The 23,741-nt window shown below is 38.8% G+C and overlaps 1 protein-coding gene across 2 annotated transcripts in view; it reads right to left on the minus strand.

Annotated features, from left to right (window-relative positions):
- Parp8 (poly(ADP-ribose) polymerase family member 8) overlaps positions 1–23,741 on the minus strand; it is a 181,908-nt gene that overhangs the window by 66,490 nt on the left and 91,677 nt on the right. For both annotated transcript variants that reach the window (XM_036206907.1, XM_036206906.1), the window contains exons 4-8: positions 20,789–20,826; positions 11,173–11,262; positions 10,629–10,699; positions 8,900–8,977; positions 6,105–6,199 (exon numbers count right to left, since the gene is read on the minus strand). In XM_036206907.1, the coding sequence (XP_036062800.1) occupies positions 6,105–6,199; positions 8,900–8,977; positions 10,629–10,699; positions 11,173–11,262; positions 20,789–20,826 (372 nt within the window). The remainder of the gene's footprint in view (positions 1–6,104; positions 6,200–8,899; positions 8,978–10,628; positions 10,700–11,172; positions 11,263–20,788; positions 20,827–23,741) is intronic.

Here is a 23,741-nt window from a genome sequence, read left to right on the forward strand (position 1 = left end):
AAGCTTGAAGAGTGTGGTTAAGAGGCAGAGAGGAAGGATTCAGACATACACAAAATCCTAATCCACAATGGATTTTCTGCAAGTAGCTTAAAGAACCCAATAGAAAGATCTGATCACCATGTGGCATGCCACATTTTAAAACCATTAATTATGAACATTAAAAGTATAAATATTCCCTGTATGATTTTTTTTATTGGGGGGGTCAAAACTTAGTTTCTTCCTTATTTCTAATATGGAAAATTTTCTAAGGGAAGTGAAATACTGGGTTTCAGGTTCTCTTTTTCACCATGGCAGAGCACTAGTACACTACTTTAAGGAGGCAATTAGCAGTGCTGTACAGGCACATGTCTGGAAATGGTTACACTGGTTTTTGTTTTTATGCCATAATTCAGAGTTCACAAATGGCACTGTGCATATTCAAACTCATTTTGGTATTGATGTCCTTTTTACATAATGCCAGTAATTTCATGTTTCCCACTGAGAGACACAAAGTGCGATTACAGTTTGTCCAGATGGAGTGACCTAGTTATCAAGACCACTTATGTATCCAAATAACTTTCCACGGCTCAGATCAACAACAGAAACGCAGTATCAAGTTGAATGCTGATGTATGAAGTAATTCGAACTGTGACTGTGATCTGGATGTGGGATTAGATTTATGACAAAACAATTTTGTGTATAGCCTCCATTTATTTGCTGTGAAAAGACCACACCAAATTGAAATTGATTTTTTTCCCCTTAGTTTTGAGATGAGGGAAATTAATGAAAAATAATCTAATGTGGTTGGTTTACTCTGGAATGGCATGTTGGGGAAGATCTGCTACGTAATGTTCCCCTCTGATCCATAGCCTGACTTCTGGCTCCTTGAAGAGCTTCTCTTTGAGTTGACATATTTTGAAAATCACATGATTCTTAAGATACTTACAGGTGATATTGATTATTCAAAAATATCTGTACACACCAGGAGCAATGGTGTGTGTCTGTAATCAAGGCATATAGGAGAATGAAGACTCCAAGGCCTGTCTGGGCTACATAATAAGTTCAAGGACAACTGCAGTTCAAGGACAAGGCAGAAGATGTCCGTAGCTCAGTGATGTAATGTATTCCAGCATGCCCAAGACCCTGAATCTAATCATTAGCATTTTTAAAAAGGAAGACATGTTTATTGCCAGTAATTACAAGTTTATGAAAACACTGTGAGAATCCGGTCAATTCCTCTTCCTGTTTTTAATGGCACCAATCAGGAAACGCTCCTTAGCTGGGCAGGGGTAGCATATGCTTTTAATCCCAGCACTTGGGAGGCAGAGGCTAGTGGATCTATGTGAGTTTGAAGTCAGCCAAGGCTACAGGAAAAGACCTTGTCTCAAAAAACAAACAAACAAACAAACAAAAAACAAAGAGAGAGAGACAGAGAGAGAAATGGGAGGAAGGGAGAGAGGACCACAGGATGATGGCAATCTCTGGGGACCAAGCCAGGAAGTAGTATGGTATTAGCATCTGTTCCTGCCCCTAGGTTCCAGCTTTGCATTCATGATCTGGCATCCTTCAGTGTCGGACTATGTAAGCTGAAATAAGCTCCCCGCCCCCCCCCAAAATAAATGCTCATGAAACATTCAAATGTGTATTAATATATTTAATACATATACTATATTGAATATTAGAACATGCTGGTTTTTCTTTCTCTATAAGCCTCAGTTTGTTAATAGTGTTACAATAGTTATAACAACTTGAACAAAGTTATCTGTGAATATACTTATTATAAAAACATTTTATATATCTAATCTTTCCTTATTGAATGTCAAAAAACTATAGATTTATATATACACACAATTCTACCACAGGTTCCTGAGAAATAAATATTTACTGTTATTTAATTACTTCTACTTCCAACCACTAGGCAGTGATACTTTGAGAAGATACGTAGGAAGGAACATACACCTTCCTGTGACATCTGAAACTCCACAGCTTGCATGTCTATCTCTGCATGCCTACTCAGTGTGTGTTTCTGCCCAGTGTGGGAGAGATGTTTGTGAATGGGCCAAGAAATATGCAAACTCAGCCATCGGGAAGAAACCTTGGCAAGATGAAAGCTTTTCCAAGACTGTTCTCCAACACAGCTATAAATTTCTCAAAGAGACAAGCTGAGAAGACTTCAGATGCAGATGAGAGAGCAATGTGATCTTTTGTGAGACCAAACAATAGTGCACAAGAGAATAGAACAGAGAGTTGCTGCAACTTTGTGGTCAGGTTATAAACCCTTGGTTTTGCTGGAAGAAAGTCCAGGCTTTGGGAGCAGAGGTGAGCACACAGGCTGAGGTACTGAGGCTTACATCTCAAATGCATTTGTGAGTCTGGAAAACACTTCCCACTTTGGTTCCTTACACTGTGCATGTACTCTCATCACTTCCCTGATTTTCACTTGGGATTTTTTTTTAATACCCTCAATTCAGAGTGTCAAGAATCAATATGCTAGACAGGATGCTACAAGCCTGCAGTTCAAGATCTTCCTTTGCTGATTGACAGGCTTCTGTGTAGGCTCCTTTATGTGGTGAAGAAGCATCCTCAAGATCTCAATGGCTCAACATTAATGATAATACTTCACCCCACAAGGTACCGAGGGATGGGGGCTGGTCATGGTCATGACTGAGATGCAAAGGGGGATAGAATGTGGAAGACACAGAGACTTATCCTCCAGCATACATGTGCATAATTCACTGGCCAGGACTGCTGTGTGTCTATGCCAAGTGTCAAAGGTGTCAGGCAAAGACACAGCAATCACTTGACAGGAAAGAGAAGAACAAAGAAAAGGAAATAGTTCCTAAGAATGGTGTAAATGGGAAGTTAAAGGACCAGAAGAATGGAAGTGGATGTCCTGAGTTATGCCTAAGGTTCCCCCCACCCCCTGCTTTACATTTATTTTCTGTTTTTTATTGTCTCTTAGGAAGTAACAGTCTGGTGGTTATCAGCCTACCACTATCCATTTGTTCCTCCAAGCATCACATTCTCAGAATGCTCATGTTCTCCAAACATCAGAAAGGCATATGCCAGAAGTCCATCAGTAAAGGAGATCAAAACGTGCCACCCCCACAAACCTGGAAGCATCCTGCTGCATCAGGCATTAGCTACAGTAAGAGGCTGAGTGCTCACTCCAACAATGCCAGTTTTTTAAAATGAAAAATATCATCATCATAAATGAAAAATCAGTTATCTGAGATCGAAGTTTGACATTTCACAAGGTGACTATCAAAACCATCTCTTTGCAGGGGAATGCGAATTTCCTTCCATTTCTAACATCACTTGTCTCAGATTGTTTTCAAATGGCATTTATCTACACTATTTTATGAAAACACGACTGAGGACTACATAGACAAGAGAAAAACGCAGCAGTACATACTGCTACGTGATTCAAGATGAAACACATTTAGTCCAACCACCAGATATTTATCCTGCAGGATCTAACTCACCTCCCAATTCACAAGATTCTGCATCAAAATCATCCTCAACGTGTACATGCATGATTCCATGCAGCCACTATTTTGTTTCTGATGTAAGGACGAACTGAGATTCCATTATTAATTTTAGTAATAAATCTATTTACCAATTACTTTTTCCATATCTACATTTAGCCTGCATTTAAAAGGGATTTGCTACAACCTAGGCAATCAGCTATTTCTATCTCTTATAAAGAACTCAGATGTGGTTAGCTGCCTTTCTCATTAGATGTCACATAAAAAAAGAAAAAAAAATGACACCAAATAGCCTACTGTGCATATTAAGGTACTTTTGCTCTTCAAACTCCATTAAGTTCCTTATAAGCCTCAATTAAGTAAAAGAACAGCTAATTAGAACATTCTGCTTTCAAAAGACTTAGAACTCTGTGAGGAAGGTTCCAAGGCCTTTTATCTAATTATTCATTTCCCAGTGTGTCTTGGGCCAGAAGAATAGGCTAGGCTGTAAATTCATTTTTATTTACTTAAAGTCAATCAAACACGTTTTGCTGTGGTTCACTTCATGTCAAGAGACTGCTAGAGATTATTTGTTCTGCAATCATCTTCTGTAGCTAGAAAAAAATCTAGACAAGGCAAGAATAGAGCTTGCATTGAGATTTAAGTGGGATCAAAACTGTTGTAAGTGAAACAGAGAAGGAGAAAAATTTCAAGTAACCTACAACTTTTAGGTATTTCACTTGGTTGGAACTCCAAGCACTTATGTAGCTGCAACACGTTACAACTGTCAATACCACTATTATTAATAGAAAACACTAGTAGAGGCCACCAGACTTGCCGAATAACACTTCTAAATACTTGGTGAGGAAACAAAACTTTCATAGTCAAATGACAGCTCAGAAAATATGGAAATGTGTTTTAGAAAAATCTTAACTATAAAAGGCATGTACTAAAGCAATCCTCTAAGCAACAATATATATTTTGAGGGGAGGGTGGGATGCTGAATTCTAGGTTGAATCATAGTTATATCTCATAGTCTTCTTTTAGTGGAAGATTATTGTATTTAAAATCAAGGTTTTAAGTTTCTTAGAAAAATTCCACTACCATAGAAAAATAGAAGCCATAGCGATGGATAGTTTCCTGGTGGCTCCTATACTCTCCTCAAGCATTCATTCTGTAACACAACATGTCCACAGTCCTTAATCTGGACCACACAGCAGACCAACTGTGGAATGATCACAGCCCTTTAAATTTATAAAAACTTCATTTACCAAGTATATAACCCACCATTGTCAGCCTCATGCACCTCCAAAAACGAGAGAGATGCTTTGGGTACACAATCCTCACTTACTTAGGCTAGAGGTGGAACTGAATTGTTATTCCTAAAATCTAAATGAAATATTTGGCAATTATAAATTACTGATTTGTAGACTTCCAAAATAAAAAATATTTGTTCCCCTTCTCAAAATACGGGTATGTCTACTGAAGAGCTGTGTCACTGAAAAGTGACAACCAGAAAATGTGTCCTTTTTCAGATGCTGCCACTGGAGACAGTCAAGAATCCACCACGAATCCTCCAGCTTGTACGACACACCCATACTATGTTCAGTTCCCAAATAGTGATTAAAAAACAAACCATAGCAAGATACAACAAATAAAGGGCAGTGCCGCAGCTATCACAAATCTCAATCTAGTCAGTAAATTATTAACAACAAACAACAGAAATGTAATCAAGAGGCAAAAGCCAAATGTTGGATGTACAGAACACAGAGCTGTCTGTGCTGAGATCTGAGGAGGACTTAAGTAGCTGACCTTCACAGTGCGATGTACAGGGAGTACTCACCTCAACAAGAGGGCAACTTGTGCAATTGCTGGGTAGCCTAGTCCAGCTGAGGTGTTTGGTAGTTAGGGCTGGAATTGAGGTCAGGCTATGAAAGGAGCCTAGAATTCCACTGGGAACATAGAGACTATACCATATGCAAAATAAGCCAGCCTGACTTCTAAGACACAAACAACATCCTATACTAAACAGAAAAAAAAAAAAAAAAGAATAGGGATGGAAGATCTTCCAAAGAGTTAAATATAATAAAAAGTAGTTAGAAATATATTACCAGATATTAGTTAATTACAGACTGAAACACACTTTCGTTCAAACTATCGTGTATCAAGTCTCCCACCCCCCACCCTCCATCTTCAGTGGACATGTGACCTGTGTACCAGTAGTTCTGCTTTATTTACTCTTATTGTTTACAATGACATAGCCAAACTTACAAAAACATCTAGTATAGCAAGTAATTATGATACCTTTTCTATTTTTGATAAAGGACCTTGCTGTACAGCCCCAAATGACCTCAGATTGGCAATCTTCCTGGTTCAGCTTTCCAAGTGCTGAAATCACAAGTGCATGCTGCCATACCTGGATAATTACACTTTTAAAGACTGCTACTTTTTAAAAACTAATTCTCAAAATGAATTATTTCATTAATGCAACTAATTTAACTTTAAAATAATGCATAAGAAAAAAGCCATAAAGCTGTCATTTTGCACCAAGAAAGACACAATAGAATTCCTCAAACATTTCCAAATATAATCAGTGAAAAGAATTTTCCTTTAAGTTACTCTAATAGAAATATGAAATAAAACACTGAAGCTGTTTACCTGAGAGAAACTGCATGTGGTCCATAGATCTCTCTCACTGCTGACAAATCAGCTTCCAGCTGAGGATGTTTGTGCAGTTCCCCATCATAGTTCACCTGCCAAAAAGGATAATTCAGAATTATGTGAAGAAAGAGTCAGGGAACCAGGACCCAAACAACCCAAACAATCTGTGCAAAAGCCTCCCGGCATTATAGGTAGGCCAGGTAGGCAGACAGCATCTGTGCAAAATTCAATTCACACATGGCTAGGACAATTCATTATGTTTTAAAGTTAGAATCAGACTTTTAAAATTCACTTCAAGAAAATTCTCACTGTAATTACAGTCTCATTTTTATTCATTTATTTTATATACACACATATAGGTACTGTGTGTACATAAATGTTTTATACACATACACATATATTTTTCTGAGCATGTCATGCTTCCCTATTTAGCAGTCCATATGTACTATAGAATTAGAAATATCAATCCATTTGTTAGGGTAGACTATTAGTATGCTGATTTCAATAGGAACTCGAATATTTTATTCTTCATCTCTTTACAACTTTCTTGTTCCTTCTATACATGCCAACAGCCAAAATGATATTTATCCTTCCTTTGCTTCAGCTATGTTAAGTAGTAAGCAGTAGATCAATGTACATACCTTTTATAACCACTCCAGAGAATATGGTTGGTTGACTAGAAGGCTCTTTTATGCAAGCCTAAATCTAAAGTCCTAAAGTTGATTAATCACAAGTCCAATTCTGTCATGGTCCCTAAAAAGTGATTCATCAAACTGAAAAATCTATTGTCAATCTATGATGTCCTTCTTAATCTGTTCCTTCAATTTGCCTTTCTTAAATCTAGTCTTTTGTCTCTTTCTGTCATGCTCAAACTTGAAAAGAAGTCATAAACACCAGAATGTGCATTTAAAAGGCTATGGCATACTTGAATATCCCGGAACTGACACTGTGGTTTTCTTCTCTTCATTTCTCTTATTCTGGCCTATTTACTGTACTGTGAAGTAATCCTTTATATGACATTCATTTCTACTCAGTATGACTTGTAACTGCTGTTCCTATTTGCATTTGGTATTTCAAACATCCATCTGCATGATGGAGTACGTCAATACATAATGCCTTCCAATAGCAAGGGATAGGGGACTGGATTAGTTCTTTGTGTTCCACTATGCAGTAATATCCTAAGGGACACCCTTTCTACTTCCAACATTTTTAGTGATCCATCTTTCATTTTTGAAATTCATTTTATAAAGACTGCAAATGTTTAAAAGAAATGAATGACTGGCAGATATTCTGGAAACCTTTTAGGGTGAATATCTAGACTGAAGAAAAGCAGCAGATTCCCCTCTGAAAGAATGAACAATGCAAACAAAAATCAGACTTGGACGGCCTCTTTTGCACACTGGAAGAGTGCTGTGCTGGGAAGAGAGCTGTTGTGTTACACAAGTGTCCCAAGCTAGAAAGTTCCTCCGTGGAAGGACGCTAGTTTCCCATGGTCACATTTCTACTGCCTTGCGCATGTCTGATTTAGCAAGTATTGATTTTTTTATGTTGCATGTATAACATGTGAATTCTTTTCCATATTAACTTTATCTTTAAAGCCCACATTATCACATTATCCTTCCCTCACAGCATACAAACTACAAAGATATTTGATCAAAGAGTTTACAGAAATCTAACAACTTACTATATAGACTATAGCCTAAAATCAAATGCTTGATTTAAATTTGGAAAAGTCTTGTGAGTTATTGCATATCTAACATATATGTATTATGGGATGTTTGCACATTGTGTGAAAATGCATTGCTGTGATTGGTATAATAAAAGCTGAATGGCAAAAAGCTAGAAAGAGGTTAGGTGGAACTTGCGGGGACAGAGAGGAAGCTGGGAAGAAGGAGATGCCAGGACACATGGAGAGGAAGCAGGAAGTGCAAGATGGAAGAGAGGTAATGCCACGTGATAGAACATAGATCAATATAAATGGGTTAATTTAATTTATAAGAGCTAGCAGGACAAGCCTAAGCTAAGGATGAGCTTTCATAATTAATAAGTCTTGATGTCACTATTTATGAGCTGGTGGTCTAAAGAAAAATCTGACTACATATATGTAGCCAAGTTTAAATATCTTCCCTCATATAGTTTCAACACAATAAAAACTAATATTTCTCAATAATTGTAACTAATAAAAATAATATTGGTAAGTCTATGAGGAAGGCAAACAGTACTTGTTTTCTCTCTTGTGAAATCTAGGTGTGTGAGTGTGTGTGTGTGTGTGTGTGTGTGTGTGTGTGTGTGTGAGAGAGAGAGAGAGAGAGAGAGAGAGAGAGAGATTGAAAAGTGACTACAAGTGGAGGAGGAAGAAGAAGGTGCAATGGGATACACAGACTGTGGTGGAAACAAAGGGGGACTATTTGAGGGAAGAAGACCAGATAGAGGATGAAAGGGCCAATAGGAGCAGAGTAGAATGGTATCTATATGTGAAAATGTCACAGCAAAGCCCATTTCCTTGCATGCTAACCAAAAATTTAATATTAAAGCAAGCAATGTGAAAGCCAAAATGATAATCCAAATCCGGGTGTAAAACATCTAGAATTCATTAGGACAGTAAATGAATGACCACAGTAGGAAGATCTGTGAGGGAAATCTGAAATTTCTGAAAACGTGTGGAAAAACAAATTCTTGTGTTTACTACTTACTTACTGAGGCCTCAACAACTTCTAGGCTGCCGGCTTCCACTAGGACCCACCCGACTGTGAACACTTGAAAACTGGGTTTTGGAAGGCAGCGTTACTTACCTGCCCTCCATAATAAAATTCTTCAGAGTCGTTGTCGCCCTCAGAGTCTTCTTCCACCGTGCTGTTCTGCCTTGACTCCTGCAAGTCAGAAAAGAGATCATTCCAGCAGTCAAACTAGAAAACAGCCATAACAGACAGGTTCTGGAATACTGAGGGATTGTATATGGAGTACACTGCTGGCACAGCACAGCTTCAAACAAAAAGGAGTAAGAGAGAGAACTCTGTAGATGTACTCAGTTCTTGAAGAGGGGTTTACTAAAAATACACCTTTCTTGGAGCTTGCTTCTAGTCATGTAAATATTTGAAGCTCTGATGAACATTAAAAACTGTACAATCAGTTATGATATCAGTTTTCCTTTGATAAAATGTCTGACAGGCTCCCACTAATTCAACTCTTATTAAAAAGTTCATCTGCATTAATTATCCAAGACAGTTTCCATTTCCACTGCCAACACAAAGCAGTGCTATGAGAGAGGAAACTTGGGATGCAATAATGTACAAAATCAAATTATGCAACTAAATATGAATCATAATACAAAGGGAACTTTCAGGATACTGGAATGATTTGTTTGGAAATTCAAGTTTCAAAAGGATGTTTAATTTAATATCCTTTAACTTGGTGTCTGAGTTTTTAATTAACTGAGCCCGACATCTGTCGTGTAGCTGAAGTACAAGGAAAACTCAAGGTGGTGTTTCTATCACTGTCATGATTAGTGAAGTTCTTTTAAAGAGGAGAAAAAAAGCAGCATTTCCTTTGGACTCAGAACTCCATCCATCCATGTTGCTAATAAGACCTACATTTCAGCTTCTGTAGGAAAATATGACAACCAAGAAGAGGGGCTTTGGATGAAGTGAAATTCTAATGGGTTTTGGTCAACTCTTCAAGCAGTCATTTTCATGGTGGGCAAAGAGGGATCTCACAGAATAGCACAACGCTAACAGCAAGGGAGGGTCGCGTTGTAAGTGTAACTTTCAAACAAGTGACTGCTGTCTCACTGTGCTTTCCCTACTTAATATCCTGAGAGTTATTCACAGATCAAAGTAAAATTTTTTTAAAAGCAAGGATATGAGACAAACTTGCTTAGGGTTTTTTTTGTGTGTGTGTGGGGGGGGGAGGAATGAATGAATGAATTAGTTAATAAAAATGACTAGAATATAATGTCTACTCGCATGTTTAGAAGACCATACCTTCTACAAACAGAATTGTAAAATCAAAATCATCAAAATGATGTATAGCCATGTATATCGTGATGTAAGGCATGTGGACGTTCTCTGTCAACTGCACTGCTGTCTATAAAGAATAAAGAATGAACATGACTTGGATGTTTTATTTAGATTCTTTTCTCTTAATTTAGCAGGAACTTCTTTCGAAGGGTTCATTTTAGGTCAGTCTTTGCACCATACAAAGAGTTGTGAGGGGCTGAAGAGGCGGCTCAGCAGTTAAGAGCACCACTGGCTGCTCTTCCAGAGGACCAGGGCTCAATTCCCATCACCCACATGGAAGTTCACCACTGTCTGTAACGCCTGTTCCAGGGGGCCTGACACCCTTATGCAGACATATATGCAGGCAAAATACCAGTGTACATAAAATTTTAAAAAACTTTTTTTAAAGTTGTGAGTCTTCCTTTCATTTACCATATACAACTGTGGTATAAATAAGATTCCAAATACCTGGAAAATTTAAAACACTATCAAAATAAAAACATCAAATGAAACGAAATGTACATACCTCCCCATTTTCCTTTTGTAGTTTGGATCTTATGGATAAACAACAGTTAATATCATTTGTTTTTCTTAATTCTGCAAGAAAGAATTTTTTAAATTACTTTGGATTTTAGCACATTGCTTGCCAACCTAGATTAAAAACATGGTAGGCTTTTCTCCCCTTTTGTGAAAGAATTAAGGGGTATTTTGAAGATAGATCATGCAAGTGCTTCTGATTTTTCATTGTGCATACAAATTCTAATAAATTAAAGAGCACGCACATAGATTTCTTCAACTTTCATTATTTACTTCAAGGCAGCATCAGTGCTCCAGGTTTTCTGAGTTCAGTTTGTCTAGCAGTATCATGATGGGTGAAAATACTTTCAAGAGTAATGTTGGCATGGTGCATTTAACCATTATTCAAAAAATAACATACTTTAGATATAAAAGTATATGAACAGATTTCTGGGAGGTAAAAACTTGTGTTTGCTCTACTGAAAACAAAGAGTACCAAAGTAACATTTTTAAAAGCTTAAGCTAAGGAAAGAAAACTCCCGCACCACCATTACCTGTTGCTATTCTATGGAAAATAACAGGAATTGGGTCTGTAGTAACTAGTACATCCTCATCATTTTCTGAACTTGACACATATGTATTGTCTGCAAGGAAATGGGAGAAAAGACACCGTATAATGGTTATATATCGTCTATAAAAGCAATAGACATAAGTTCATCACTTTAATCCAATTCTCAGAAATGGCACATACTGCTGCTCTCATTAACTCGAAAAAAGGGGAGCAAACTTGTGTGTAAATTAAGCCTACTGTTACAGCCATTTCAGAAGAGTTCAGAGCTTCATACAAGGATACAGATTGTGGACAGAAAGTATTCCAAACCACACTTCCCTTTTATTAGAGAGAAGGGCTGGAGACAGATCTCCCTGTGTAGCCTTCAAATTCAGCATCCTCCTGCCTCTGTCTCTTAAATGTCAAGTTTACAGGAGGCCTCTCCACCAGGCCTGGCTCCTCGTACATTTCTAATACAGCCTAAGGCAACCAGTCATTCGGATGCTGCTGTTGGCTCATGTCACAGGTCAGCATTCTGCTCGATTTCCATCTACTGCAAAAGGTGGGGTACTCAGCTGAGGAGATAAATAAGGGATGCTCGATACTTCTTAAAAACCTCAAAACCAAACACGCTGGCAGCTCACTTGCAAGCCCAACACTTGGGATGCTGTCATAGGAAAAGCATTGAGTTTGAGGTCAGCCTTCTTTACTTAATGTACTAGTTAAATTTGTCAACTTCACACAAATTAATTACATGGGAAGAGAGGACCACATTTCAAGAACGGCTTTTATTGGCCTCGCATGTGAACATATCTGTGGGCATTTTCTTGATGAATAATTTATGTGTGGTGGAGGGGATGCTCAGCCCAGCGTGGGCAGTGCTACCTCTGGGCAGGTGGTCCTGTGCTATGTAGGAAAGCAAGCTGGGCAAGCCATGGAAAGCAATGCAGTACACAGCTTCCTTCCACAACCCCTGGCCTCTGCTCCTGCTTGAGTTTCTGCCTTGACATCCCTCAGTGACAGACTGTGCCCGTGACATGTAAGCCAAATAAACCTTGTCCTTCTTAAGTTGCTTTTGGTCATGTTGTGTATCACAGCAATAGAAAGCACACTAGGACATATAGGGGGAACCTATCTAAAATAAGAGAAAACGGAAACCATTAGTGAGGAAAGGAGGCAGATGAAGGGAAGGTGGGAACTCGAGGCAGTAATTAACGGACACTGCACCCTCCATATTGCTGTTATGCAACCTGCTATTAAGTCTCATCAGAATCATTCTTCTACAAATTAATTCTATCCGAATGTACCACACACTGAATACTAAATTATACGTTAAGTACTAACATTTCTTATTCACTATTTTTGTCTTTAGAAAAAATGGTATAAATTTACCAATTTCTCCAATAAATACAGATCTCTAAGTGTGGTCAAATAACATATTATAATAATATGACACACAGTTGTTTATCTATTTTTCTCACTAATGATTGAAGAGCATCTGTAAGATTGCCAGCTCACTAACAAATGTCCCATAGTACAAACCGTTGAGATGGCTCAGTGGGGTAATGGGATTTGCCACCAAGCCTGATAACCTGGGTTCAATCCCCAGTACTCACATGTTGGAAGCAGAGAAAAGACTCGTACAAGTTGTCCTCTGACCTCCACATATATGTATGGCATATGCACATACACACACAAATAAATAAGTACATATATACATACATGTATACATACAGACACACACATATGTGCTGGGTGTGGTGGCACACATCCTTAATATCAGCACTCAGGAAGCAGAGGCAGGCCAATCTCTGTGAGGTTTGAAGCTAGCCTAGGTGTGGTGGTTTAAAAAGGAATGGCCCTCTTAGACTCATGTATTTAAATGTTTGGCCCATAGGGAGTTGCACTATTAAGAGGTGTGGCCTTGTTAGAGGAAGTGTGTCAGTGTAGGGGCAGGTTTTGAGATCTCATATGCTCAAGCTATGTATGCCCCGTGTGACATATAATCTCCTGCTGCTGCCTGAAGATGAAGATGTGGAACTCTGAACTCCTTCTCCAGCATCATGTCTGCCTGCATGCCACCATGTCCCATCATGATGATAATAGACTAAACCTCTGAAACTGTAAGCCAGCCCCAATTAAATGGTTTCCTTTATAAGTGTTGTCATTGTCATGGTGTCTCTTTACAGCAAAAGAAACTGTAACTAAGTCACTGGGTCTACACAGTGAGTCCCTGTCTCAAAAAACAAACCAAAAATAATAAAATGAGGTGAGAGTAAAATCTAATCTAATCTAATCTAAGTGCAAATTCCCTATAACACAACTACTGCTAACTTAATAAAAATAAAACAACCTCCAAAAATAGAAACATGGATCAATTTCTGCTCAGATAACTGAAGGAGTCTATCTTTAAAAAAATATTGAGACAGGTTGTAATAATATTGTGTCAGTACCACAAGAATCTGACTTTTAATTGATAGATTTATATCATTATGGTTTCCCTCTCCTTCAAATGCACTATTTTTAAGCCTGGAAATATATATATTACACTTAGCGACAGAAGATTCTCCATGAAGAGGAGGGCTTTATGGCTTTGTTAAGTTATCCAGAGAGGAGATGGGGATGGCAGACTAGAGTGGAAACAAGGCAGATCTGCCTCATCCTCTTGAGTAGCACTAATCACAGGCTGGGTGTGTTTAATTTTCAGACACCACAAGGGACATATTGACATATTCATGTTTACTAAGTGCCATCACATCACAGACCAAGAAGCTGATCTTGTGTGTAAAGGCAACTCGTGAAACAGATCATGTATAAATGAATTATTTTTACATGGAGACACTGACCAGTTTCTAGATTCTCTTCTGTCAGTAGCTTCATGCATTCAGACCAGTGATCAAAAAAGAAGGGGGATAGGAGGTGAACTCTATTACAGCTGAATTTTTCAATTTTTTTGTGTGCTGTTTTTGTTTTTGTTTTGAGACAAAGTCTCCCTGCATAGTTCAAGACAATCATGAGACCTTCATGTCTGAACGCCCTCCCCACCAAGGGCTGGGATGACAGACAAAGGCTAATATGGCCAACTTCAGAGCCATATACTTCTTTTCTCTTAAACTCTACTTGGTCTACTGATGTGAAGCTATTTTCTACCTAAGCAAACTAATTCTGTTTTCCCTATAAACAGGGAAGGAGAGGCTGGAGGTAATGCATCAGAGATAAAGTACTTATATAAACAGCAGAACATTGGATCCCATCACAGCCTGAGGAGAGAAGGCATAATAAAATGGCATTTAAGAGTAAGTATGGTGGCAAAGGCCTATACTCCCAGCTCTGAGAGATGGAAGCATAAAGATAAGAAATCCTGGGTCATCCTCAGCAACAGGAGACATGGTCTTAGAAAACAATGAAAATGGCAAATGAAAGGACGGGAAAGACATTCGAGCAACAGATGTGAACCATGGCTACCAGCTAGAGGGAGAGATGAAGAATCCATAAACTGGACAGCAGCAGCCCATCCACAGACCACAGAATAGCAGTTTTACTCAAGTGTGTGACTCAAGTTGAAGGATTTTTCTGTGGAAGTGAACTTGTCCATAACATAATAGGTAAAACTGGTCTCTAATTCGTTTTAAGAAAACTGAAAAAAAAAATGCTTTAAAATCAGTAAAGCAGTTCAAGTACCAGAAGGCAGTGTAATTTGATTCAAAAATTAATCTGTTGATTGTGTGTAGCATGATGCTGGAGGGCAGAATTATGCCTTCAAAGGCTCGCTAAGAGATTTTCAACATGTTTGTAGTTTGGATTAGCCATACTTTCAAATTCTGCTTTTGACTCAAGTACACTCCAATCAGAATGTTCTGGCGTTTTAGAGTACCAGGTATTAATTCTTCATTATGATGTAGTAGGCCAGCCATATCTATTATGGTCAGAAAAGAGGCAGAGTAAAGGGCTCATCAAGTTCAGAATATCCCATTTGGGGAGTTAAGAAAAGACCAGCAATAACTCTTCCTCGAAAGAATTGTTTACTCTTGTTGAAAAGATTAAGATCACTGATTCAGCCTCCTTCCTCATTACTACTGTGTTCAGTTTATCAGGATGCTTCTGAGAGGCTGCATCGGTCCATTCTTCTAGGTTCACGAGCTTAGCCAATCCACTCTGAACATGCCCTCTGAAATGAAATCAGTAAATCTGCATTCCCCTGGACCTTGATATTATTCAACATGGCCGAGATGGGGAAGCCATGTAAGTATCCATCAATAACTGAATAAAAAAGGAAGTTGTTCTAAATATGTATAAGGTAGTATTCTACTCATCCATTAAAAAGAGAAAGAAAAAGCCGGGCAGTGGTGGTGAATGCCTGTAATCCCAGCACTCAGCAGGCAGAGGCAGGTGGATCTCTGTGAGTTTGAGGCCAGCCTGGTTTTCAAAGCAAGTTCCAGGACAGCCTCCAAAGCTACAGAGAAACCCTGTCTCGAAAAACCAAAAAAAAAAAAAAAAGGTGAGAGAGAGAGAGAGAGAAGGAAGGAAGGAAGGAAGGAAGGAAGGAAGGAAGGAAGGAAGGAAGGGACGGAGTGAGGGAGAGAAAGAAAGAAAGAAGAGAGAGAGGGAGGGAGAGAGGGAGAGAAAGAGAAAGAGACAGACAGACAGACCATGCAATAAAGTGAGTGAACGTGATGGACATTAGAGTAAGTCAAATAAGCCAAAAAGAGACAAACTGCTACTGCCCTTGTGTGTATGAAATCTAAGGAAGTTGAAGGGAAAGACGCTGAGAACAGTACTGGAATGGTAGTTGCCAGGGGTTGTGGACAAAGAAGTGGGAAGCTTGGTCAAAGGGAGCAAATATGAAGGTGTACGATGAGGAGGTTTCAGAGGACCTAACGCACAGCTTAGGTGATGATGGACGTGTTAATTGCTTTGACTGCAGTGATAAAAAGAACCTATGTCCAACTGTAGAGTCTTTTTAACCTAAGTCACAGCCTTAGATACAGATTTAGGAAGTGTGTCAATACGCACTGTGCCAGTTGTGCGAATCAATCCATCTCCACTCTTGTTCAGGTAGCTACGTCTTCCCTAAGCTATGCCACATGTGGTGAGAGTATCGTCTTGGTTTAGAGATGGGAAAGTTAGAAGTAGAGCTAAGGATTGCATTTAAGATGACAGACTTCTTGAGACAGAGCAAGGGTGTCGGATCTTGAATTCTCTCACTGGAGTCTTCCCATGAGTGCTGCATTTGGTTTTCATTTTCTTTGATGGTTTGGGCCTTGTCTTGTTTCCTCCTTCGTTCAAACTTCTGGTTTGTTGTTGGTGGGAGGGGGGGATTTTTGAGACAGGCTTTCTCTTTGTAGTTTTGGTGTCTGTCGTGGATCTCACTCTATAGACTAGGCCTCGAACTCACAGAGATCCTCCTGGCTCTGCCTCTCAAGTTCTGGGATTAAAGGCTTGTGCCATCACCACCCACTTCAGGGTTTTTTGTTTGTTTGTTTATTTTGAATTCTGGCCACAGCCTGTCCCCCTCACCCCTCCCATCCCACCACATCCTCTCCTTCCTGTCCCTCTCCCCCATTCTCCCCTCCCACACCCCAATCTCCTCCTCTTCTGTCTCCATCCAGTAAAGGATAGTTCTCCTATGAGTATCAATACAGCATGGCATATCAAGTTGCAGTAAAGACTGAGCACCTCCCCCATGTATTAAGGCTGGGCAAGGCAATCTAGTACGAAGAGTAGGGTCTCAGAAGACAGAGTCAGAGACAGTCCTTGTTCCTGCTGTTAGGTGTCTCATAAGAGGAGCAAGCTACACAACTGTAACACACATGCAGAATGCCTAGGTCAATGGAGACAGGTTCTTAAGTTCGTGTTTTGTAGAGGATGTAGAGATCTATGTTAAGCTGTTAGCCATGTGGGTATTTCCGTTTCTCTTCAGTAGAGCATTGCCATCATTACCACAGCTTCTAAGGATCATTAGCATGGGAAAGGATAGCTACAGAAAAGCAACTCTCACTGACCATACTCAGTTTCAAGTACAGGGACACTTAAGTCAAGCTGTTCCATTTATTATTACTATGTAACTTAAGAGAAAGGATAATTGTACTGATAAAAAATAATTACCTGATTTTATATTAAAGTCTGGATATTTTCCCTGAGTTGTCTCTAAAATTTTGTCATTTTTGTTATACATTTTTTCAAACCAACCAATTATGCACTTTTAAAGGCAAGGCAACCAAAACTAAAGGAAATTGATTCTTTCAAATTACTTAAGGAATTGCTTGATTAAATAATTATTAATTGGTAAAGTTGGAATGTTTCTGAATCAAAAAGTCAATACTTTGTCATTGAACTGTGTTTTAAATAAGGAAACCACGATAATTCAAAAACTGCAGCATATTACAAGATATGAATGCTTATTAACTGTGAAAACAATTACTCGTTAAGGGCTCTACACAGAGTGTTAGGATTTCAATTCTCACTTAAGTTGCTAATTCACAGTTACATATGATATTCAAATATATCATTTGTGAGTCAGGGCTCTGGAGCCATGGGGACCAAATAATCCAGAAACTACCACCTCACTCCTCTAGATCCAACAGAAGAATGGAGAAGAGATGAGAGAATTCAGTCACCACAGTGGCTAGAGCTCCTGATTTACGTGAGAAAACATGAGCTGTACCAATGAGCAGTTTGGTCTTAGCAGATCTAACTGGTGACTTGCGGTGAGTATATCATTTCCAATCCATACCAAAAGTGAAATCTGCTCTGTAGGACTCATGGAAGCCAGAGGGTCACTTTCCAGTTTCTCTTGACTGTAAAGAGTGGCCTTGTATCTATGTCATTACATGTGCTCAAGTCTAAATCTTCATTGCATAGACACAGATTATGAAATGAGTGTCAATCGATGGCCTGAGTTCGTGGAACAAGCGTAGGTGGGTGTGGCACACTGCTCCTAACAAGGGGGACAGCAAGAACACAGACAGGGCAAAGAAAACGCCATCCTAACAAGATGAGATGATCAGCTAATGCTTGAGTCAAGCCGTCCTCAAAAGATAGTTCAATAAGCCTACGAACAATATGAGAAGGAATTAGTGAGGGCGGTACCAAGAATACTGAATCTATTCATTAAAAAAAACAGTAAAGGGAGCTATTTAAGAGAAATTTTAAAATAGGCAAAGGTCCTGTAAAACAAACCAAAGTTTGGTAACAGAAGAACCAATATAGACAACACAAATGAGAACGGATAAGACTTTTTTACAATAGAACAGACAGTACAAAATACTTTTCTCTTAAAAAAACAAAAAACAAAAAAAAAAAAAAAACCATAGTGACTTTTCCAAAAGACATACAGTAAAAAAAAACAGGAAAACCACAAGTGTCCTAAGCGTACCTCACCACATCTCAAAAGACAGGCTTGCTAGCCCTAGAGAGGCTCAAAGAGCCAGTCGGTTCCATTAGCATCTTGATGTCTATAATACCAAGTCCAAAACGAAGCTCACCCTGTGCCGGCATGTAACATCAAGATGCTTAGTGCCATAGAATGGCGCCCTATTCTTGAAAGGAGGAAATGCTTCTGCAACAGAGGCAAAGTAAAAACGCAATAGATTCAACAGTCCTTAGTGTTCTAAAACATGGTAACAAGAAAAAAAAAAAAGGATGCTTTTTTTTTCTGACAAGTAGAAACATGCTGTTTTTTATATAAAGCTACCAACTTTTCTATTGTTTAAAATTATTCCAGAAGTTCTAGGAAGTGTGTGGAGGGGGGAACATCTATTAGCAATAAAAAAACAAACACTTAACTTTATGTGATATTGTCAGTCTAGAAAAGTGAAACACATTAACTAACAAACCTCAAGTAAATCTGGATTACAATTTAATAAAAGGGAAAATACTATCCCACTAACGGCCACCCTGAAGCCCTAGAAAAGCATAAATATCACTTCCTCAGAAATAACAGTTGCCAGAGGTGAGATGCAGAGTGTCTGTCACCAAGTGCCATGTCCCTACAAAGCATTCGTGGGTTTAAGGATGAATATCACGATTACCACTTTTCCTCCTGTATATAATGGCAACTGGAATTAGATTCAACTATACACCTGGAGGCATTCTGTACCTGTATTCCACATGGTGTATTTGATGTACCACATGCATCAGCCCATTCAAAACTCAGCCTCAGCATTTAAACCAGAATACAAATCTGCTTCTCCCTCAGCAAAATAACTCCTATTCTAATCAAGTAGATCAAATATGTATTTAAATTCTGTTATCTTGTGGAAATGAAATTATGTTGGAAATTTACTACAAACTTACTCTAAGATGGAGACTTTAGTAAAAAGAACATAGATGAAAAAAACCAATGTTTTATTAAGAAATTTAAAATTTTAGGGTCTGGAGAGATGGCTCAGTGGTGAAGAGCACTGGCTGCTCTTCCAGAGGACTGGGGTTCAATTCCCAGCACCCACATGTTCACTGACAACATCTAAAACTCTAGTCCTAAGGAATATGATGTCCTCTTCTGGCATCTGTGGGCACTGCAGGCACATGATGCACAGACATGCATGCAGGCAAAATACCCATATACATAAATAAATTTAATTACATTCCATTTTGATAGGTTAGGCATATAACTCAGTGGCAGAGCAATTGTCTGGCATGCACAAGACTGTGTTCAATCCCCAAAACTGCAATAAAAAAATTAATGTAAAAATAAATTTTAGGGGCTGGAGACATGGCTCAGTGGTGAAGAGCACTGGCTGCTCCTCCAGAGGATTTTCACTCAATCCCAAGCACACAACCATATGTAGCATTAGTTCCTGGGGATCCAACAAGCATGCACATGATGCACATACATGTATGTAGGCAAAACATTCATACACATAAAGCAAAATAAACAGATCTTTTAAAATAAATAATTAAATAAAATAATATTTAAATTTTTATACAGAACCAAGTTATATTTCCAAGCACCATACCAATGAAGGGGGGAAAACCTAAGTACTACCTCTTTACCACCAGAGGGAGCTAAGCACTGGGCTTACTGGTTACACCACAGCACTAAAATCTGAATCAGTGGCTGTGTTTTCATGGAAAACATACCTAATAGTTATTTCTTTGAGTCACTTCTCTGTGGGTGTGCATGTGGTTTTTTTGTTTGTTTGTTTATCGCAATAGGGTCTCTGTAGCCTTGGCTGTCCTGGAACTCAATATGTAGACCAGGCTGGCCTTGAACTCACCAAGATGAATCTGCCTCTGCCTCCCAAGTGCTGGAATCAAAGTTATATGCCACCACAATCAGCCTGCATGAGTTTACTTTTAAAAATAAACAGTTCAATGTGTTTGGCACAAAGACATTGTCATATATTTTTTTTAGAACGTGATCTTTTTGTGTGTCGGTTTGCAGGGAGCACTTAGTATTTTTGACAAAATGAAGCTACCCCAGGAGTCCATGAGAATGCCTTCATCGGGAAATGACATTTGATTCTGGACCAGGTGTCAGAGTCTCTCACGATCAACAGGATCCTTCCTCTGACTTTATGCCTCCTTTGCCAACACAGTGCATGTATGGACATGAATTTAAAATCTCCAGATCAAAACAGTCAAAGGTACTTAATAAAAAACTTTAAGGAAGAGCATACCTGGATAGTCTTCTGAGACGTGGACTGAGTAAGACACACTGCAAAGACATGGGAAAGAGAAAAGGATTAAGTTACTGTGGAGACAGTCAAGCTTGTGCACAAGAAAATCCAACCCTGTGTGGCCATCTATTTGTACAACAACAAGTATAAGAAAATGACCCTCACAGACCAGAAAGCTTTTTTTTTTTTTAATGACACAGAAAACGTGCAGGTGTGAATTTGGACGTCATCAGGACTTCCCGATCCTTCCTGAAATAATCACTCTCCCAATTGATACTTTTCCCTTAGCTTATAGGCAGGCCTTTTCATTTCAGCAATACACAAAGGCTCTTCACAATTCTGTTCATATTTCCCCGAGTCTTCTTTCCATGTTAGAGAGGATGTTCTGTAGCTAGTACAGCACTCAAGAATTTAATTGTATGTATACATGGCTGAGGATGGGACCTGGGACCTTATACACACTAGACACTGCCACTCAGTGTCTAACAAGCCCAACGTCTATTTTTAATATCGCTTGCTTCCCCACAAGCATTTTTGAAAAAGGGTCATTTCACTTAAAACTAATGATATGATGGATACATATAACTAAAAGTTATTCTTCTTAATTCAGTCTTTAAAACCATTGTGTATAACAAACAGAAGGTTTTCAGTTCTGAAAACTGTACTGCTTCAGGAAAAAAAAAATTAATTGTATGTCAACAATTTCCCAACTCCTTTTCCAGGAAACCTGATGCATACAAACCTATTTCAGATGATAGGAATTTAGATAACCTATTTGTTTGTTTTTCTATCTCTGTCAACAAGACAGAGATATCTCTTGAGGTTTGAGCATGAACAAACCTTCTTTAGTGCATGATACACAGAACTCATACAATATTAGTTATTTGAATGAGTTAGTGGAGTAAGTAGCACAGAGAAAATATGCTACTATTCATAAAGGACAGTTTGCTATTCAATTACTAAGTCAAGAAGTCAAACATGTTAATGTGAAATCATATTCAATCATAACAATCATCAGAGATAACACGGATGACTAATTCAGAGAGGTACAATACCAAGCAATGAACACTGTAGGAAAGAACTTGGGCAGTAGAAAGCCCAATCATTTGGGTTTTAACTTAAGGTTGCAAAGAATGTACAAGGATTCATTTATCTTCCATGAAGTTTTCCCTACTGTTTACATCTCATGAACATATAGAAGACCACCAAAACCAAGAAACAGACATGAAAGCAAGTGTAGTGCTGTCATTTTGTCATGCATGAAACACATATGTACTACATAATCAAGACCCAGAGCTATTCACTCATGTTGTCTCAGCAGAGACACACTTGTCACCCCACTGTCTTAATGGCCCTAGCTCCACACAGCCACCAATCAGTTTTCCAGTTTTCCAGTAGTTCTCTAATTCTGCCATCTCAAAATTGTGATTTAAATGTGTGTGTGTGTGTGTGTGTGTGTGTGTGTGTGTGTGAGAGAGAGAGAGAGAGAGAGAGAGAGAGAGAGAGAGAGCATAAAACCGTACAGTAAGAATCACAATAAGGCATAGTAATTATATCAAAAAAATTACTCTAGTAGGCAGTATTTAGGATTGAAACAAGAAAAAAGCAAAATAGGACCCTACCATAGTAGCAAATTGAGGGCAAGTCTTAATGAGATGTAATGTATGGGGAGGGAATGAGAAAACCCAAGCAAGTGGCAGATGCTGAACCCCAGCCAAAACCCCAGCTTTGGGGATCAAATGCCAAGGAAGTAAAATATCCACATCACTGCTGCCTCATCATTGGGAGGGGAAATAAGCACTATGGCCCAATGTGATTTTACTCTCTCATGAGTCATTTGCTTATACTGTGGGAATGCACTATACAGCAATAAAATCCTTGTTGATCAGTCCCCCATTTCTAGCCCGTCAGTTCTATACAACAGAAGCCAGGCATTTGGCCAAAGATTATACACAATTCCAAGCTGAATTGATTTACAACATCTATGTTCTCAACCAACAGTATTTGGCCTCATTTTTCACTCAAATCAATGTCTAAATGTCAGATGAAGCCTTAATCTGTTCCTCTGTCTTCATCCAGTCAGGGAACCTGCTACAGACTAGCAGGAGTCCTGTAGCCAGTTTGGAGACTTACTAGCTGGGTAACAGAGAAAAAGTCACATACACAATCAGGTTCAATCTCTTTTCAGAAAAATCGGAGCATCCACATCTACGCCCTCCAGGTCTTATGTGATGGTTTGGTGAAAGGCCCCCATGATACTACCACACAGCAGTGGGAACCCAGTAACCTTAGCTGAACTCCAGCTTTTTCTGTTTATTTTGTTTTCTTGAGATAGGATCTCAGGGAACTCAAACAAACCTGAAGATCACCACGTAATGCAGACAGACTTTTGACATTGACCCTTGTACTTGTCCCCATTTCCAGAATATTAGGATTCTAATGTGCACATCACCACACCGAGTCTCAAACACTGTAATTAACAGGAGTTCCACATGAATGAATGTGCCCCAGAGAACTCAGTTGCATTTGTAAAAAGATACAATCAATACTTTACATTTATCAGAAACCAAAGCTAACTCTGACAATTTTACTTTATGGTCCTAATATCCTGGAAATAATAGGGGACAGGTCCATGTTCAAGACCATACCTAATTTTTCTGCAATCAAATAGAAAACAAGAGACCTGCAAAATGATTCATGAGCTCCCTGACCTAAAGCGTGTTTTTTGGGTGGATACCAGGAAGAAAATCACCAGGCCTGTAAAATCTTAATCAGTTTCACTCTGTAGCTTGCAGGACTCGAAGGGATGCAATCCAGTAGAAGCAGACCTGGATGATTAAGCTCCAGGCTCTAATGAGTAGGGCCAAAAAGGGGGGCAGGGACAGTGTGAGCAGAGAGCAAAGCTTGAGCAACTTTCAGAATAGGGTTGGAATGTGCCATACTTAATAAGTAC

The sequence above is a fragment of the Onychomys torridus genome, chromosome 15 (genome assembly GCF_903995425.1).
Source record: "Onychomys torridus chromosome 15, mOncTor1.1, whole genome shotgun sequence".
Taxonomy (NCBI): Eukaryota; Metazoa; Chordata; class Mammalia; order Rodentia; family Cricetidae; genus Onychomys; species Onychomys torridus.